The 20,167-nt window shown below is 37.8% G+C and overlaps 1 protein-coding gene across 3 annotated transcripts in view; it reads right to left on the bottom strand.

The window, feature by feature from the left end:
• GRM5 (glutamate metabotropic receptor 5) overlaps window positions 1-20,167 on the bottom strand; it is a 283,179-nt gene that overhangs the window by 58,497 nt on the left and 204,515 nt on the right. For all 3 annotated transcript variants that reach the window (XM_048076446.2, XM_013178154.3, XM_013178155.3), the window contains one exon: window positions 8,689-8,924. In XM_048076446.2, coding sequence (XP_047932403.1) covers window positions 8,689-8,924 — 236 coding nt within the window. The remainder of the gene's footprint in view (window positions 1-8,688; window positions 8,925-20,167) is intronic.

Raw genomic sequence — 20,167 nt, 5'->3', positions numbered from 1 at the left:
CAGTTTACTTATTTTTTCATTTCACTAATTTAATTTCCTACAGGCTCTTTGCTTCATGAACAAATATATTTTTCATTTCTACAGGAAATTTCATCTAGTTTAAATGTCCTTTTCCATTCAAAATGAATACAAAACCTCAAGATTGTATTATATCTTTTCTGAAAAGGAAATTCTGAGAAAAAATAGAGATTTGGCAACGCTGGAAATGTCATTTTGATGTTGAGGCAAAAAAAGCAATACACAGTAACAAACAACACAGCAACACAGACTGAAACAATGTGAAAGCAAATTATAAATTTGAAACAAAACACTTCAGAGTTACTGAAATGAGAAAATAGTACTAATAAAAAAAAAGACTCATTTCAACGTTTTTCTGTTAGAGTGTGTGTCATTGAGTCAACATGCTGGTAGGGAATGTTTCAGATTTGACAAGCAAATATCTTCTAGTTAAGTCCACTTACCAAATCATAGAACTGTATAATCATTCAAGTTGGAAAATGCCTCTAAGATCATCTACTCCAACCTCTAACCTAGTACTAACGTCCACCACTAAAAAATGCTACCAAGTTCTACGTCTACACCTTTATTGAAGACCTCCAGGGATGGTGACTCAACCACACCCGTGGGCAGCCTGTTCCAATGATGCACAATGATGCCCTTTCAGTAAAGAAATTTCTCCTAACGTCCAACCTAAACCTCCACTGGTGCAACTTGGGGACATTTCCCCTCATCCTATCACTCAGTGATTGCAAAATGTTTTTGATCAGCCCAAAATATTTTTTTTTTCACTGTCCAAAAATGCAGAGGGAACTTCCAGAAGATGTTTTTAACATGCTTAGTTGACTTTGGTGTCTTACTTCTTCTTAAGTCTACAAAAGCAAGATGTATTCAGGGCTGTCACAGCTCTGCCTAGAGGTTGACCTGCATCCTTGGGTGCTTGCATACTAGTGAAAGTCTGAGTTCTGTTGTCAAGTTCAGTAACATCAGAGAAAAGGGTAACAGTGATCATAAGTCTCAGAAGAAGGTAAATAAATAGATATCCATTACCTCACACCATTTTCTTAGGAATAATATTATTATTCCACCTTCTACGGAATTCAATTTCTTTGATCATAAATTGCAATGAAATACGACTGCTACAGAAGCAAGACCACATTAAAAGTGGGCCTAAAATTTTCTGCACTTGCAAACATGCTTGTGTGAATTATTTGAATCTATGTAGGAAGCTGAATTGTTGTGAGAAGAGAATGATGGGAATTACTCTAATTCATCCTTCTAATAGGAAACATCTATAATCTGGATACATCTAATTACAATTTGCATTTATTCTTAAGGCTAAAGAGACACGGTCTACCAGTACAATTGTTTTAATATCTTCTAGGTAGTTTTCACAGTTTAGAAAAGCAGTGAGAAAAGGAATGGTAGCATAAAGGATATAACCACAGTTGAATGGTATATCGTCAAAGGATCCTAATGTATGGAAGGAGGAAGGCAGGGATAGATTTTGGAGGAGTTTGTGGAATTCAGTAATAGTAAAGGGAAGAATGCAGTTATTCAAGGGTTTTAGTTGCAGGGGTGTTAAAATCAGGTTCAATGTATATATAAAAAAAAAAGTCTTTCAAATAGGTGTAACAGAATACATAGTAGTCATCAGTGCCATACTGCTTCTTTCTCTGAGTGAATCAAAAAATAGTGACATGTCTGTGTGGGCTCCTGGATCAGATTATGTCAGACTTCTGGAAAATTCAGAACTGAATCTATGCCTTGCAGCTAATCCGCCTTTGGGAATTTCTGGACCTGAAACAGCATTACTGTAAAAGTAGTGATAAACAATATTTGAGCTTCGAATCCGAAATGTTGGCCATAAAGATGAGGCTTGGATCATCTTCCAGCTTGCAAGTGCCCAAACATGATACATCATATATCAAGTAACAAACTAAGTGAGAGACAGGATGCACTCAGGAGAATTAAAATGTCCTTTAATTCACTGTTAAAAAAATACAAATAAATTTTAACTTAATTTGTTTTGATTTGTTTTCACTAGAAATCAAAAGATAAAAGTGTGGGAATGCCACATGTTTGGGGAATATGGGGTTTAAATGTGACACATCCATTGAAATATGGAAAACAAGCCATCCACTCTGACAGGACTTACTTTTTTATCAGCTGGGGTTTGACTAAACCAATTTTGGCATTTGAGTTTAAATTTAACAAACAGATTATTATCCTGTTGCAGTACAAAGACTAGACATTTATGCGTGATTCCTAAATTCTATCTGGAAATACGATAGGGCCATTTGTTTTACCAAGTTCCTTTTCAGCTGAAGCTCTAGGATTTTCTGTGGGTTGTTTTGACCTCATTAGAAGTAGCTGGAGCTGGACAATATTGAGCAAACAAGCAGATATTTTTCACACTTATACTTTTTGTGCTTTTCTGTACATTTAGCCACAAAACTTTTCTCACATTTATCCCAGATCTCCCTTTCTGCAAATAAACTCTTTCACTCTTAATCCTATTATTAATTGCTTGGAGAATTATGGCAATAATTCTCCCATGTGCATTTTAGTACACTTGAAAAAAATTGTTTTTATCTCACAGAAGCCACATGGTTAAATCAAAAAGGGATGAATTGACTTGCTTCATCTTGCATTCAAGATGCTGCTGCAAGTCTCATTTTCCCTGCATATTTCTTTATGTTCTTCTTCCCTATAATACCTGCCACTGGCTCCTTGCTCCCCAGCACGTCAGATATAAGTTGCTTTCCTCATTTTCTGTGCCCTCTGTGTCCTGTCTATAGTAGATCTCTGACTGATTAACTCAGCTTCTGTCATTTACCTTTGTGTTTTCTCCCTTGCTGCTTTGAACCACAGTATTTAATGTCAGGACCTGCTGTAAACACCTGCAAAAATGGTCCATCACCTTTCTTCAGATTCTTGTTTCTATGATGCCTTTACACGAGGCTATGAGTATTTCTGAAGTCCGTAACCTCTGCTGGTCAAACCAAGATGTTACAATGCTTCATCAGCATTAGCCTCTATTACTTCTATCTTCCTTGTCTTAGACCATAGATAATTGGGATAAGTATTCTGGTTTTGCTCTGTGTTTAAGTAACACTTTTAAAAATGATGTTCCATCTATGCCTCTGGCTTTTAGGAACTGTAAGAAAAAGAAAATAACTTAGAAGCAGAGGCAAGAGGATTCATTTAACAGACAGGTAGATGTAATAAATATGCTTTTGCTCCTGGTGACTTTGAAGGCTTGACTTTTTCCACTAATGTCAGTTGAGCCAGAGTTTAATGTACTTTCCTTACATTTTGTTTTCTTTCTATTCCGTGTTAAGATGCATTTGTAAAACACCCTCACCAGGAGAAAAATTCGAGCTTTGATGGGAAGAGTTGCCTGCGAGCATGCAAGTGCATACACACCCAGTCTCTAAAGGTGCAAAGACAATTGATAACAAAGGATTGGATTAACCTTTTATGACCTGAAGACAGTCATTGAGTAGAGTTACTCATCTGGTTCAAGTTGCACACCTATTCACAAACTTCACTGAGTCGTGGCATTAGATAATAAAAAAGATATCTGTCTGGTGCTAGAGGGGAAGCCAAATCCAATTCTTGTAAAATCCCTACTGTTCTGAGGCCATTACACATCTTCTGTTCAAGATGCATTATAAATTCTTTGCTCCGACTCTTGGTGTCTGGAGGTGGCTTGTAGCACCTGTCCTGTGGCATGGAACTGATTACACTGAAAATCAACTCAAATAAGCCTGCAAACTTCTCACTTTCTGTAGTACTCCAGCTGGGCAGAAAATCAATGTGCTTAGTGACAGCAGTGACACCCATTTGGATTAGGTATGTTCAAATCTGCAAATGAAAAGCATTCTTGATGCTAATATTTTTACCTCATTGTGAACTAAATGTAGGTGAAGGGATGGATACCTTTTAGAATTTGATAGAAATGAATGAATAAAAAATGCTTTGGGATTGTTTTCTCATATTCTTTCTATATGGCTGATTTCACAATCTTATTTTACATATCTTATTAAACTGCCTCTTCATTTCATAATAATACCTGTGTGTATTTTCTTGCTGTTTAAATAGGTTGTTGATATTAACAATTTTTTTCATGATATTGCAACCAGATGATGTAGAATAATTCATTTTTTCCCTCCAAATTAATGGTTATTGTTTTCTATATAGATGTCATCATTTAATAATGACCTCATCTATCAACCTTATATCTTTTTATCATTATCCCAAGAAGTAATAAATGGCTTGCCTTTTGATGCAGAGATAGATTTTTATTTGTCTCCAGCATTCCTCTATAAGCTCAACGTCTTTGGGATCCTGAGAAACTCCTTAGCCTGTTTGTTTGTTTGTCTGTTTTTAATATGGAGTTGCTGGAGAAGAAAATGTATTTACCAAGGTAAACTAAAGGGCACATTCCTGTTTTCTTATCAGGATAAATCTGAGACAATACTAACATATACGTCATCATGCAGAAGCTCTCAGGACAGCCTACAAAATGCTTGTGACCATGGAGGGCAAGTTTTATCTTTATTCTAGGGAAGCCTGAAGTGGGGGAATTCCAGACTCAAAACTAGGCATGGTTAAAGTTAGGAAATCAAATATGAATTTAGGAAATGATATATATGATTTTAAAAGCCATGGGGAACATAGGAAATGAAGTAGAACTAAAAGCTACCATGACAAGTCTCACAAATTCAAGCTAATTTGGAGGTTAAACTCCCAACATCAAAATCTCTCCTGAAAGCAATTCACAGAGAATACATTTGTGACTTACCTGCTGATAAATCCACCAAGTGATAAGGCTGTATATTACTAACTGCAATATTTCTTCACTTTATTGCACACCCTTGCCTAGTTTGGGGGCTATTGTGAAAAAAACAGCATTGGTGTCTTAGCACTTATTAAGCAAATGAATGACATGAAATAAATCTGCATGTAATTATATTGGGTTTATGTGGCAGTTTTTTGGCAGGGGTCTGCAAGGAGTGGGTAGCATCTGTGAGCAGAGCCCAGCCAGCAGCTGCCCCATGTCAGCTCAGAGCCAGCTCCAGACGGCTCCAAAAGGGACCCGCCACTGGCCAGAGCTGAGCCATGAGTGATGCTGGGTGGGCCTCTGGGAGAGCAGAGTTAAGGAAGGGGAAAAAAAATCCTGCTGTGCTACAGCAGCTGGGAGAGAGGGGTGAGAGCTGAGAGAGAAGCAGCCCTGCAGCCCCCAAGGTGAGTGCAGCAGGAGGGCAGGAGGTGCTCCAGGCACGCAGCACAAGTTCCCCTGCGGCCCGTGGAGAGGCCCCTGGTGGAGCAGGCTGTCCCCCTGCAGCCCACGGGTCCCACACGGAGCAGATCTCCACGCTGCAGCCCGTGGAGGAGCCCCCGGTGGAGCAGGTGGATGTGGCCTGGAGGAGGCTGCGGCCCATGGAGAGCCCCCGCAGGAGCAGGCCCCGGGCCGGAGCTGCAGCCCGTGGAGAGGAGCCCACGCAGGAGCAGGGGGTCTGGGGGGAGCTGCCGCCCGTGGGGGACCCGTGCTGGAGCAGTTTGCTCCTGGGGGATGGACCCCGTGGTACGGAGCCGTGTGGGAGCAGTTCCTGAAGAGCTGCAGCCTGTGGGCAGCCCCCCAGGCTCAGTTCGGGAAGGACGGCATCCCGTGGGAGGGACCCCACGGGGAGCAGGGGCAGAGAGGGACCGTGAAGGAGCGGTGGAGACGAAGCGTCAGGGACTGACCGCAGCCCCCATTCCCCGTTCCCCTGCACCACTGAAGGGGAGGAGGTGGAAGAGAGTGGATGGGGGGGGGAAGGTGTTTGTAGGTGTTTTTTTTTTTTTTTTTTTTTTTCACTGCTCTGTTAGTAGTTGGCAATAAATTATATTAATCTCTCTACATTGAGTCTGTTTTGCCAGTGATAGTGACTGGTCTTCCAGTCCTTATCTCAGCCCCATGAGTTTTTTTCCTTGTATTTTCCCTGTGTTTCTGAGGAGAAGGAGTGAGAGAAAAGCATGAGTGAGCTTAAGATGCCCATCAGTTGTTAAAAAACAACAGTCATTGAATATCCTTTCCAGGAATTTTGACCAATGATCTAGATCAAAATCAGAATGGTAAAACTGAGTACTGTGATGATCAACAATTCTCTGTGTGAAAACCCTGATTAAATGGACAGTTTTAATGATAAGACTCATTGATTGCTGTGGAGTAGTGTCCTTAATCTGGGGAATTCCACAACTGAATTAACATTTTTCTGCCCTACAGCAATGAGAAAGAATTAAAGCTATTATAATCTTTATTTCTCTCTCTCTCTTTTTTTTTTTTTTTCCTTTTACTATAGTTATCATGGCCTAGCAGTGAATATGACAATAAAGCTGAAGAAAAAGTAATTAGAACAATATATTTGGAAAAGTAGTTTTTTTTTCTTTTTTTTCTTTTTTTTTTCCTCTGATCATGATTTGCAAATCAGCACAGTGTGATTCTTACACATTTATTTGTGTGTTTGAAACTCATGGACTCTAGGAATCTCGTTGAGCTGTGGCTCATTTAGGATTTCTTTGTGGGAAACCTTCCAGCAACGAATGCTGTTCCAAATGTGCTATCAAGCTTTATGATTAAGTTGTCTCATATCCACAACTGGATGACTTCATGTTTAAAATAACATCTCCCTGCACCCCTGAGATAATTTTTTTTTCAGCAGTGAATTTTATTTTAGGCACTATAAAAGACTCTGTAGGCACAAGTTTCACACTTCTCAATCTTTCATATAAAACAGAAATTAGATTCTCCCAGTGCTGGTAAAAAGTATGTAAAATAAAAGATACCCCCAAAAAGTCAATCTGAAGTGTCACACTGTTAATGCATCACAGTGATAGAAAAGAGGTTTTTTTTAGTTGTAGCCAGTCATATCCACTGTACTGGTATCTCAGGAAAAATATCTACATTATCATGGGGAAATCAATGAAGTTTACTGCTCAGTATGCAGTACCTGTCAATAGAGCAAATAAAACCTGTGTCAGGCTGTGTTGGAAGGATAGCAGAAGAAAAATACTAGGGAAAAGTCAGTTGAATGCTGAAGGTGTACACAGAGATTTTGGGATTCTTAGGTTCTATTTCCACTTCAGCCACAAACTTCCCCTACAGCCTTGTGCAAATCAAAAAAAAAAAAAAAAAAAAAGACTTATGAAACATAAGTGGGACTTGAGAGGGATTAGACTTGTGGGGGACTTTTTCTTGTGTAAATCCAAAGATTTAATCCTTAAAGCCACTTCTTAGTCTCACAGGTGTGTGGAGATTATTGACGTTTTTAGGAGGGAAGGTCCTTTGGGCCTTAGAGCTGTGGTTGGGCTGATGTCCAACATGGGACCCCAGGATATCTACTACGGTGTTCCCTCTGTCAAAGGCATGCAGTCCCCAAAGCCACAGCAAATCTGAAGGAAATCTGAAGGAAAACCTGTCATACTATCATTTAGGTATAACTTGGGTAAGGAGGGGGAGACTCAGGTTAATGCCTTACACTGTCTGAAGACCTTCAAAGCTACAACATCCACTTACCATCAGGACAATTGACCATTAGGTCTCCTCTTTTGCTTCCTTCATTTTCAAATTATTTGAAGCTTTTTCAGAAACTCAAATAATGGGAAAGTGAGCAAGGACTATGACAAAACTTTCTTTTCACAGCCTTGTTGATTTGCAGTATATTGTCATCATCTGAAGTGCATGGGAAAGCCTTGAAAGCATTCATGCATCTGAAGATGCATGGAAAAATTCAGCATTATACATGCAGTGACATTCACTACATGCAAAACAGAGACACGGTCTGCTTGTAAGGCTTGCGCCTATTTTTTCTGTGCTGTAAAACAACAACGTAGTATCTGCTGAGTTGGTGTCAGTGTCTTAAACTTCCATTGTAGCTTAAGGATTTACTTCAAGGAAATAAAGGAGAAAGGATGTTTCAATCAGAACTAAAAAGCTGTTACCCCTCAAGATAATAATGAAATGGGGCATTGTCTTAGTATTGCAAGGCATCTCATGAAATAGAGAGTAATTAATGGAAGTAATACAAAAATTTTGAGAAAAAGAGGAAAAAAAAAAGTGTTTTGCAAAAATGACAAAATGTTGTGGCAGTTTTTTGCTAAAATCAGTACAATTTTATGAAAAATATCAGCTTAGTCAAAATGGCATTTCCTGAAATGACTCACATCTGAAAGAGAACTTAATGAAATCCTTCAAACCAACTAGTCTTCTATCTGAAATACACAAATGATCTTCATCATTACCATCTGGACTTCAGATATTTTTTAGTGTATTAACTCTCTGATTGCTCTTGTGCCATAAAGAAATATAGCTAGCCTTGTTTCAGAAAAGAAGCATTGAATTTTGGAGGACAAGATTTTTGAAAGTATTTAGATGACTGTAACGGCATACTAGCATCAAGATTTTCAGATTTAGAGAGGTGTTAGTTACTGAGGCGCTATCTATTTGTTTCTCTAGAGACCTGAATACTTTTAAAATTGTGTCTTTTGTCCTTTTGTAAAAAGCAAGTGTTTCAGTTCCAGCATCTTCACTTCCAATCCCACTTGCTATTCCATCAGACCAGGCTGCATCAGCTCAACACGACCTGTTCACACCAGAACTTCAGTCACACTGGTTTATACAGCAAAAGTAATAAATTCACTTACTTGTGCAAGTCTTGTTGTATTTAGGGTTCTCTTGAGGAAACCCTTCCAAACGGCACTGGAACCTGTGCTGCCAAAATTCCTGAAACCATGGATTTCGGTGATTGGTTTCTGGCCGAAGCTGCAGGTAGTAATCATCAAACCATTTCACGTCAGGAGACTGGAGCTTGATCGTTATTCCACCAACGGCTTCACGCTGATACCCATCTGTCACATCGTACCTGTCTGCCCAGCCATCACTGCAGGGATAAATGAAAGAAAGACAACATTGACAATTCAACGGAATAAGAAAAGAGCTTTCTCAAAAACAAAATTAGGAGTCTAAGAGCACATACCCACACTTGTGATTCTGTGTGCAGTTTAGTAAAGCACCTGCAGTACTTCTGCTAGGATTCAGTGTTTTCCTTATGTTTGCTTGTAACTGGCACCTTCTACTTAGATAAAATATTCTTCATCCTCCAGGTAATTGAAACAACATTACAAATCACAGATCCTGAAATCTGTTGTGTATAAACAGAGCTCTGCATCACACAAAGCTCCTGTGAGCTTTGGGGAGAAAAATTGTGGAGTGTTTTACTGACACTGGGATGATGCTTCTCTTACTTGAAAGGAGATGACCTTGAGGACAGGCTCTCTGACAATGCCGAGAGGCAGTGAAACAGAGCACTGTGTTGCCGACCATGCCTCTACTGCACAGTGGGACATGGAACAAAGAGCTAGAAGCAAATTTTGAATGAGTTGACACTGCTGAAGCAGAAATGCCAGCTCAGAGCTCAGCTGCTGTGATAGTACAGCATTGCATGTGAAGCAATAAATCCTCTCTGCAGACATGACTAATGAAGTTGGGCAGAGCATTATGCAGATGTCATGTTTTACTTCTGTTTCTTGGTTGTTGGTGGTTGGAGTATTATGGATCTTGTGTGGTACTGTACCACACATAGAATTTTAATTCCCTTTGGTTAACCTCTCTGCTTGCAACACTCTGACCACAGGTAGCTAACAGAAGTGACTGAAAACCCAATTCAAACAAAATGTCCCAAACTTCTTAGGGTAATTCCCCTCTGGTTTCATAATGGAGTTCCATGGAATTACTGACATTTATGAAATTTCACTGAGCTCTATTAAAAATATGCATATCTCATTAGAGCAACGCAGATTTCTGCTCTTTTATCATGAGCATGATATTTCAGATTTTCAAAAGCCCCAGGTCTTAATGTCACAGAACTGTAGAATATTCTCAGATTCTTTTTTACTTTATTTTTTTTGTTCTCTAGAAAGGCACTGATGTTAATGATTGTAGAGAACAACTTTAAATACTAAAGGTTGAATAACTGAAGGATTAAAAAGAAAGAAAGAAAAAACCTACCTTAATTTATTTTATTTTAAAACTTCATGTATTGTTCAAAGGTAGCCCTAACTATTTTAAGCTAGTCATGGAGTAACTGATGGAGGTGACCTCTAACTGTATCGTTCTGTTGTTCTATTTTGACCATCTGATGTCTGGTTAAAACTTGGCTCCTGTATTTCAAATCATGCATTTCAGCCTGCTGCAGTCACCTGGTCCCTAGCACATTCCATATTCTCTACATGGAGACTCAGCTGTCATCACACAGTGCAGAAGTCAAGACCTCAGACAGGGACCCCTTCTGCACAAGACACTATTGTCATAAAGCTTGGACCCTTGACAACATCTCACAAACACAGCTGCAATGTCAGTAAATAAAAGTTTCAGCAGTGCAAAAATAATATCCAATATCTGAAAGTAAAAGGAAGGGATTACTAAACATGCTTCAGATTTCAAATGCACTGATTTACTCAGCACAAAGGAGTAAAATACACGTTCATGAAAGGAGGGATGAACACTGATTTTCAGCCTGAATACAGCGCTTGGAAAATTTACCTTTAAGTTTAGATCCACTTAGAGATGTTAATGTTAGGAAGTTAATTAACAGGAGTTAATGTTCCCAAACGATCTCAGGAGGCTCACTATAGGCAAAGAGTTCCCACCTTCCATCAGGACTCTGTAGTGGTCAGAGACTTAGCACACTTTTTATAGGTTATTTTGTGATAAAAACTGCATTTTTTTTTTTTGAACATATGAATGATTTTACCTTTTCTTTGAAACATTTATCTTAATCTTTGGCAGGATTTTAAGCTGTTTTATCCATCCTCACAAAATCTGACAGTTTTTATGAATGCAGGAAGTGATAGATTTTCTGTAGGTTTAAAAAAGTATTAATAATACTGAATGGAATTTGACAGAAATAGAGCTGTGCTGTCAGTATCTGAGCTTTATGAGTTCCCACATAAACAACTTAGAGACTGTTTTCCTGTAATTAATTTCTTTATCATTTTTCTGAGGAATAGCTTTGTAGACCTAATCCAGCAGAGTGCTGTAAAATTTATAGTATTACTTTATGAATAGTTATCTCCTCTAAGAAGATTTGCAGCAGAGATATTATTTTAAAACTTTAAGTTGTTAAAAAGATAGAAATAACAGCTTCAAATTGCATAACTCTTCTTCTCAACTTTTCCACAGAAGGACTTCTTAATTCAACGGAGCTGCTTTTCATTCAGATAAGTATTTTAGCTTAGCTTCTTGGGCCAGAGGCTTTTGGGAGGCTTATATAAAAGATTTACTCAAACTGTGCATTGTAGAGACAACAATGCAGAAACAACGCCTCAGACAGACAAGGCAGCAAAGCAAACTCTAGACTAATGCCTTAAAAGCCAGTGAAAGTGGTTTGCATAAAAACGCAAAGGCACCAGTAGTGTCTGATATTTTAATTCTGCACCCATATTATAGTAACAATGTTTACGGGATGTCAAAAACAGGGTGATGTAGCTGTATTTGTCAGATGCCTTTGCTATTCTCTGAATTCAGCAAGGGTTGTGAAGGTGAGGGAGAAGAGGACAAGTGTCTCCTTACTTTCATACAGACTTCACAGTCCCTCCTTAGAACTTCTTTCTTCTCCTAATGACTTAATTGTACTGCAGTAGCTGGTGATAACATTGTACTCCATTGGTTGCTGTGTCATGAAAGGTTCACAGTAGTATTACCCATCACTAAAATCTGCTGGTTCAATTGGAGGAAGGTTTGGAACCCAAAACTAGCTGAAAGGAGGAGCTCCAACAAAAGCCTGGTATAATCTCCACTGTCACCCACAGAAGTGGTGAGGTTCATAGGCTTCCACTGACACAGGGCAGGACTGTGCACTCGTGAGGGAGACAGTTCTTTCTGTTAGCAGTGGACTCAGTAGGATATTTAGGTTAATAAATGTTTAAGAACAACTTCCTTATAGGTGGTTAAAAAAGTCCAAGTGAACAGTACTCCAGTAATGATATGAAAAGGTCCAAACAGCTTAAGCAGGACTTGAATGTCCTTAACAGATCATTACACATTCTTCCCATCAAAAACCCTCTCCCCTTGCACGGGCTGTGCTTTTCAGTCTTATTCTGATCTACCAACCTCTTGATACTTTTCACTTACGCCCTTGTGCATATACGCTTGTAGTTTGAAATGGAGCATTTGACTCTTACAGAATCATAGAATCGTTATCTCACTTTTCTCTTCATATGACCACAAATTAACTTTCCTTGAAGGCATCTAATAGTTTAGCCATTGCTTTTGTTGTACAAGCAAATGAATTAGTTGTTTTGTTTGTTTGTTTGTTTGTTTATTTTTCCTAATATATGTCCCTGCCATCACAGCAAGTTACAAAGACCAGCAGTCATCTTCAAGTGTAACACAGAAACATGTAATTTGAGATTTGGGATCATCCCTTTATTTTTCCATATTTTTCTTTTCAAGTAATACAAGACCCTCTTGGAAGAGGCAAGTTATTTAAAGGTGTTGTCCCATACTGAATGTGTACTTCCCTACTGTATGTCATGACTGCTGTACTAGCAAGTTTCACACAAGCTTGAATTGTAAATTTAGGTTTTAAACTACAACATGGAATTTTTAAACAGGGCAGCATTGTCTACTTTCCAGATAGGTCTGGCAACTTACAGTGTGTCTGTGCCTGTTCAGGCTGATGTGTCAGTATGTGAGCCACCCAGAGTAACCTAACAAACAGGGATTGCGAGGTTATAGAGAACAGATAATCCATTTCTCATCCTTGGGGAAATGTTGTGTATATCCATGTCACCATAGACAGCATCTTATTCTATGATATATTAAAACCTTCCAATTACAAACCACTCTTGAGTAATTTATTCCCACACTCAGCTACATTTATGAGCAGAATGCTCTTTCCCATTATGCAATAGAATGATTCTGACTGTAGCTTACAGCCGTTATTTCTTATTCTATTCAAGAGATGAAGAACAGACTGAAAGTCATCCAAATACCTCCTCCTTATATCAGTCAGCGCAGTGTAGGTGCATTCTCAACTTCATAGGTGAGACATATATCTATAAAGATATCTTTGCAGTCAAAGAGAGCATTTTATACACTAGAGAAAATATATATTCCTCCAGCTCTGGTACAAATATGCTTCTATGGATTCTATCCTTGACCCTCCACTATATCTCTACAAACTCTCTTCTCTGAGGATTACCTCCCATTGCAAAGGGAATAAACTGAATATCACCTCATAACCTTATGTGCCATTAGTTCTAACATTATCTTTATTGAGCTAATGAGCCACCTCACTCACATTTCTGACTTTAATGTTTGGAGACAGATATTTTAGTAACAGAATATTCCTAAAAGCTGGAAAAGGTGATATCAGAACTGAAGAATAAAAGACATTTTCTTGCACCAAAACCCAAAGTTATTTACCTCTGCAATTGTTCTATGTACCAGAAATAGGTGTTGTTGTTTTTTAACTGATGGGCAAATGTTCTTAATATGATCCCACCTAGACTTAAAGTTAGAGCTGAGTAGGAAGAAACCTCACTGTGAAATGAGGCAGTATTTGCACAGCTGCAGCACCAAACCTAAAAGCCTCTTGCTGAGATACCTGTCATGTGTAAGTGGTAATGCATATATCTCATTCATCAGCTTGTCCAGATAGAAAGTTGTCAACAAGATAAGATGACTATGATGTGCAGATCTGGCTGGTGTTAATTACACTCACATCTAGCACAGTGGGGAATTGTCTTTCAGGATTATGGCATGTTTTCCCTTGTCCAGTTCTTTTGTGTTTGTATTTTTGACAGTCAGACTAATGTCTGGTGCATTTTCCTTAAAGACTTGCTGTGTGATATAGGATAATATCTATACTATATTAAATAAAATTTATATCATTGTTAATAATGCTTCTAAAAAAAAAAAAGAAAGAAAAAAAAAAGATATCATTTAAGAAAATTCTTGTACTCCAAAAATAAGGAATCACAGAAAGAAAGAAGGGAAAAAGTGACTTTTACTTTTGCAGCACTAGCAAGAGATGAACCTGAAATAGGAGGGCAATCATCATAATGTTCCTTCATCAGATCTTATTTATATGTGTACACTGTCCCAGCTATGAGTTTTTGAAAGATATGCTGGGGTGATGGAGAGTTTAGTGAAAATTATCCTTCAGCAAACTGAGGGGCAGTACTCTGCTCCTGTTTCAAAGGTCTTTTTAGTTTACCTACAGAACATCACAGAGTAGTTTTATATCACAGAATATCTCCAATATGTGACAGAACAGAGTCATCAATACTTATAAAATTTATTAACGAATAAATGTAACAATTATTGAATAAATATAAATATACAATGAAGTCATTCAGTGCTTTAGATCATTGCTGTATATACAATTATTTTTTAAATTCTGAAGGCAAAAATAGAGGCAAATGAAACCCTATTTAAATGACGGTTGCACAGCAGTGATCACAGACTATGTCACAGAGCCCCCTGCTCCCTTCCTCCCTCACAACTCTTGGTAGTAATGGGAGAGAATAAGTCTTCTGACTCGTCTAGGTGAACATACCTGGACACATAGGACTGTCACTGTAGGACAAGTATCTATTATACTGCATGCACATAGAAGATAGAAGTGCAAACTTTTTAGGATTATGTTTGCTATAGTAAAATGTGAGAAACCTAATTGTGGCTTCCTGAATTTTCTGTTTTGTTCTTTCTCATCTTTCTTGTAACAAAGCCAGCACCAATAAGAGCTTCCCTGGATGAGTGGCACTATTGTGCAGACTTCAATCCACCTTGCCTGTCACGTACAGGGATTGAGAGAGGAACAAAAATGAATCTTTGACAAGAAAGTGTTGATACCCAAGAAAGATGAGATGCAGTACCACACCTGTTGTGAAGCAATCTCCACCTGTTTGAATGAAGTCTGTTGGTGTCCTCTGGAAAGAAGCATCATGGAGGGAAGAGAACATTCAAGTGAAGAACAGCAGAGCAGAAAGCTCATGTTTGAAGTGTTATGAAGAAGTCATCAAAAAGGCAGTTAATGACTATGCAGACAATTCATTCAATATGCATGGTGGTGATGGCTGCTTTGGGCTTATACAGTACAGTCAAGAAATTCCTAACCCTCTTGAAAGGCGTTTACAAAAAGGTAAAGTGAGCCATTCCCTGTAAGCAATGAGCTAAACATTTAATTGCACAAAATGTCTAGGAAAAGACAGAATGGACAGTGCTCCAAAACCACTCCACATCTACTTGATATTTAGCATTAGGATCAGCCACGTGGAATATGTTACTGATGTCAATCTGATTATCATGATTAAAAGGGACTTGCAGAGCTGATTGATACCTTCCACGAGACTAGCAAATTATTAGAGTTGCACATTACTGTAAACAGGTCAAAGGAAGAGAACTACTGCCAACTTAAGCTAACCAGTTTATTGTGAGAGGAACAGTAAAGAAAGTGTTGGCTTGCAGTTTGGTATGGGGAGAAAGCTTCCAAAGACAAATTTAGGACAGCTTTTAGTATCAAACTTCACAATTGGAAAAGCAAGTGGTTAGCACAGTTGACAGTAGCAACAGAGGTAGGGTGTCAGTGAGGAAGTGGGAAGGTGGTCTAGAGAACAGGCTTGATTGAATTAGCTGTAGATTCACAGCTTGAAGTACTAAACACAATAGTAGGAGAGATATGTGATAACTATTCAAGTATATAAAAAGCTGCAGCAGAAAGACCATAATTTGTTTATCATCTTGATGTAAGCATTCATGACTTAACCTGGAAGGAGAAAGATTTAATTTAGACACCAGAAAAATGTTCCTCACAGTAAAGAGCATAATGGACTAGAATAGATTGGAGACTCAGGGCGGGGGTGAGCAGGGAGGAAGGAGTGTGTCAATGAACTGGTGAGGCAAACATCCGTCTGACAGAAATGGCCCTGCCTTGAAAAAGGGAGGACAGTTAGCTACCTATCTACATCTGTTCTGCCCTGTATTTGTATTAGTTTATGTTAAGGTTTGACATATCTAGGAATGCTGATTGCATAAAAACCCAGTGGATTAGAATAAAGAATGCAAAGAAAATTAAAATACTGCCCCTCCCTCGCAATTTCCCCAGCTTCTCATGTCATTTTGTCTTGTTTCTTTTCTCATTATTGCATCTTTTTTTCTCTCTGCAGTTGCTGTGTGAAGCATCAACAAACAGCAGAAATTGATTTAGGATTAATCATGTGTTTGACACAGCTAACTTCAATGATGCAGTCAGAGTACTCAGGGGTGTGAAGGGGGCTCATGTCTGTGCCCAGCAGTCAGAATTCCCATTCTAAAGAGAAATTACCCATCCAGAAATTACCCATCCAGAAAAACACTTCCTTAAGTGCAAGATGAAAGAAATAGGGGGAAAAAAATAATAAAAAAAAATCCTAATTAGAGCCAGCTAACATTTTACAGAGTCGAGCTATTTTAAATGAAAAGCCATTTTTTTTCCCCTCTGGATTAGAAATGCTTCTTTATGTTGCATTTTTAATTTTCTCTCTTCTCAAAATTACTCTAAATGAAAATTATACTGGTTTCTCTCCTGTTTTTATTTTTGTTGTTTTTATTTATTTATTTTTTTTTTATTTTGGGAAAGGAAGGGGTTTAGATATATTTTCCAAGTAGCACCATCTTTTAGTATAATTCAGTTAATCCTTTGTGCTTTTAAAACAGAAATTCTATGTTCTCTAATTTAAACACTTTGGCTAAAACTCTGAAGTAAACACAGGTTTGGTAGTTTCAGACTACCCACTCATTTCTGAATATCCTAATCTACAATTCTGTATTGTTGTTCTCACAGACAAGATCTGTTACTTTTGTGTTCCATACCACCTCAGTTACAGGAGCTGAAACTCTAATACCAGTTATTCAATGATAAGACATCAGGTCTGAATATCAAAGTGATAGCACAAATTGACATGCCTACATACTAAATGGATGCAGAATTTATTTATTTTTTAATGTTACAAGTCTTTTATACCGTTTATGACATTTCTTAAATCTCAACTATAGGGTTCAGATTTTTCTTGATAACTTTGTCTTCAGTGAATGTTTTCAGATTCTTGAGAAGTCTTCCAAGGTAGTAGGAAAGCCTGCAACTTTTGAAGGCCAGCTGGATTAAAGTGTTTCAAAGAAGACAATTCTGCACTGATAAAGGGATGAAATAAATACTATTTTTTAAGTTATTTTTTTTCCACATTCCATTTACACAATACCTCTCAAGGACAGTTTCAGATTTAAGTATCCCTGAAAAATGCCAATTGCTGTTATATTTTTGTTGTCTTTCCATGCAGCATCCTGATATTACAAATCAGAATTGGAGCTTTATTGTGCTGAGAGTCAAGTCTATGGAGGAAGATACACAACCCATGACTTGAAGAGTATTACTTATAACCTACTTTAAAGTTTAACAAGTGCATGTGTTGGACAATAACGGAGAAGAGCAAGCTGGTAACACTGTGCAAATTGGCAGTCCCCAAAACTACTGCTACCCGTCATAGTCCCTGTATTATAAGAAACTTTTATTGTAAACTTATTTTAATTTTATTTTAATGCTAAATTAAGCAACAGTGAATTATAAATATGACGTTTTGCCAATGGGGAGACTATCTTCCCCATAGCTGCTCACTTTGAAAAAGTTAATCTGGTATATAACATCAGGATATCAGGTATACACTACCAATATACATTAGGTATAATCAGATTTATGGGGAAAGATCAAGATTAAATTTCTTCATATTTTGAAATGTGAAACTACCCTCCTTAAAGGGTGTGTTGTATTAATAATATATTTGGATTGTTCAACTAAGAAATGTTGATACATTATACAGTCAAAATGTGAATGTCCTTTTACACTAGTGGGATACAGCGTAGAAAGTTGGAAATATGACCACTGGTTTATTCCATTAAGTAACTCACTGTATCAAATACAACCTTCTAGTTATTCATTCTGGATAAACTATTATCAACTACAATCAAACGGCATGAGTCAATAACAGTAAGTCGGGAAATGCAGCTTTAGGATCTGTGTAAAAGCTCCCTGGAATATTAAGTGTACATTTCTCAACCACTGTTTCTAAAATTAGACAAAATGCTAAGAGATACATGTATACAACAAAAATAGACTCCCCACCCTCCCTTTTGTAAACATTTCTATTTATTTTCTAAATTGAAAATGCAGCAGTATCTTGGGATAAGTTGGGCTGATTTCTTTTTCTCTAAGGTCCCTCCCCCCTTCAATCTATAGCTAATGCTATTACAGTTAATGAGTGCATTCATTAGGCTGTACACTGGTCTTTTTTGTTATGCAAAAATCTGTTTACAGGCCACATAATGATGATGGAAACTGCTGTTCTGCCCACGTGTAATCATTCTCCTGCCAAAAAATCTGACTGATAGCATTTGAGAATATATTTGGGAATTTTTCTTCACCTATGTAGGAGTTTGTTGACTGAGTGTCTGTCTTTAATTTTTCCTTCTTTTTTTTTTTCCCCTCTACTCTTTCATTTTTTTTTTCCTTCTATATCTTAAAAGCTCTAAAAACATTAAAAAGTCCTCCTGCTCTTCTGCAAAGTGCTGCCAGTTTGCAAAGGTAAATTCGTTTGGTTAAATGGTGGTTGTGGGGAGAAATTGCTCATGGTGAGCAGCTGTAAATTGTTGCATTTAGATGAGTTCATTTTCTATTATAAGTCTATGCAATGAATGGGAATTCTTGTCTTGCTGCCTGTTTTTTTCTTTCTTTTTTTTTTTTTTAAGATTGCAATTCCTAGTCTTTGTCTTCTTTTTCATGCATATTATAAAGATAAATGAATTTAAGGGTAATTCAAAGGAAAGAAATTAAGTGGTTATTTTTATGCAGCATGACACAGTGTTTTCTACAAGATGATATCTAAAAGTAACTATGCAGTGAATTTGGCAGATACCTTGCACAGGAGAATACTGGTACTAATTACTTGCTGAGTATCCAAACTTCCCCTAGCTAAGAAAGGTTGTGATGGCAACTTGCAAGATTGGTAGTCTATAGCAACATCTAATTTGCATGAAAACAGAGTTTTACAGCTGTCTGCATCTGTAGTTCAGATCTGCACAGTAATTCAGCCTGACTGTAGTCTGGTCTACAGAAAAATATGTTTGTTTCTAGTGTGTGATGCCACTTCTTTATGCTTGCGATCTTTTATAGCTAGTCAGACTAACTGGAGGATGTTGTACTCAGACATATCAATTGTATGGGCCATTCCTTGAAATTGAAGAGATCTAACTGGATGTTACCCCTTACAACACCAAAGATATTCAATTTGTGCCGTTTTTTTTTCTGTTGATTCCTGAATAATTCTTTGATGAGCAGAAGGTAAATATCAAACATATTACCACAAAGAAATGTATTTTGGATGCCTAGACAACTTTACAAGCTCTTAAAGTTGTTTTTCCTAAGATCTAATGTAAATCCATGCTGAAATTTAAATCCTTCACTTCCATAAGGGTTGTTTTTTGCCTTTGTTTTTTGAGCAATAGTTTGCATAGACTTTCAGGCTTGTCTAGACTAAATAAATTCATCCCACCTTTCCTTTTAATAGATTTTTTCTAGACTTGCTATAATTCTGGGTCTCCTTCTTCTTGAAAGTGACCAGCTGGTCCTTGTCTTTGCAGACACAGTGCACAGTGCTTTGAAAGCACCAACAATCAGTCAGTGATGTGTCCTGGCACTCGATGGGGATACCATTGAACACCAAAGTGAGAAAGAATTTAATGGGCTAAGCATGAGAGGGATTGACTCTCCATCTGGGATCTACATAGACAAGGACATAGTACCTTGGGACCTTCTCATACTTGTCTACACTGAAGTCAGCAGGCAGTTCCTATATGGGTCCCAGTAGGAACCACTAGGCCTTCAATAATAGGGTCAGAAGAGGAAGAAAGCTTGATGATTTTAAGCTTGTTTTTTTTTTTTTTTTTTTTTTTCTCTCACGACAACATGTTGGGAAAAGAGGAACAGGGAGCAGAAACTTTTTTTTTTCAGGTTTCATATTAGATAAGGGCAGCCAAAAGAGCAAGTAAAAGCAAAGGAAGGAGTACATGCTATAAGAAAACTCAAAAATA

Source organism: Anser cygnoides, chromosome 1 (assembly GCF_040182565.1).
Source record: "Anser cygnoides isolate HZ-2024a breed goose chromosome 1, Taihu_goose_T2T_genome, whole genome shotgun sequence".
Taxonomy (NCBI): Eukaryota; Metazoa; Chordata; class Aves; order Anseriformes; family Anatidae; genus Anser; species Anser cygnoides.
Note: the sequence above shows the minus strand (reverse complement) of the source record. Positions and strands in the feature narration are given on the sequence as shown.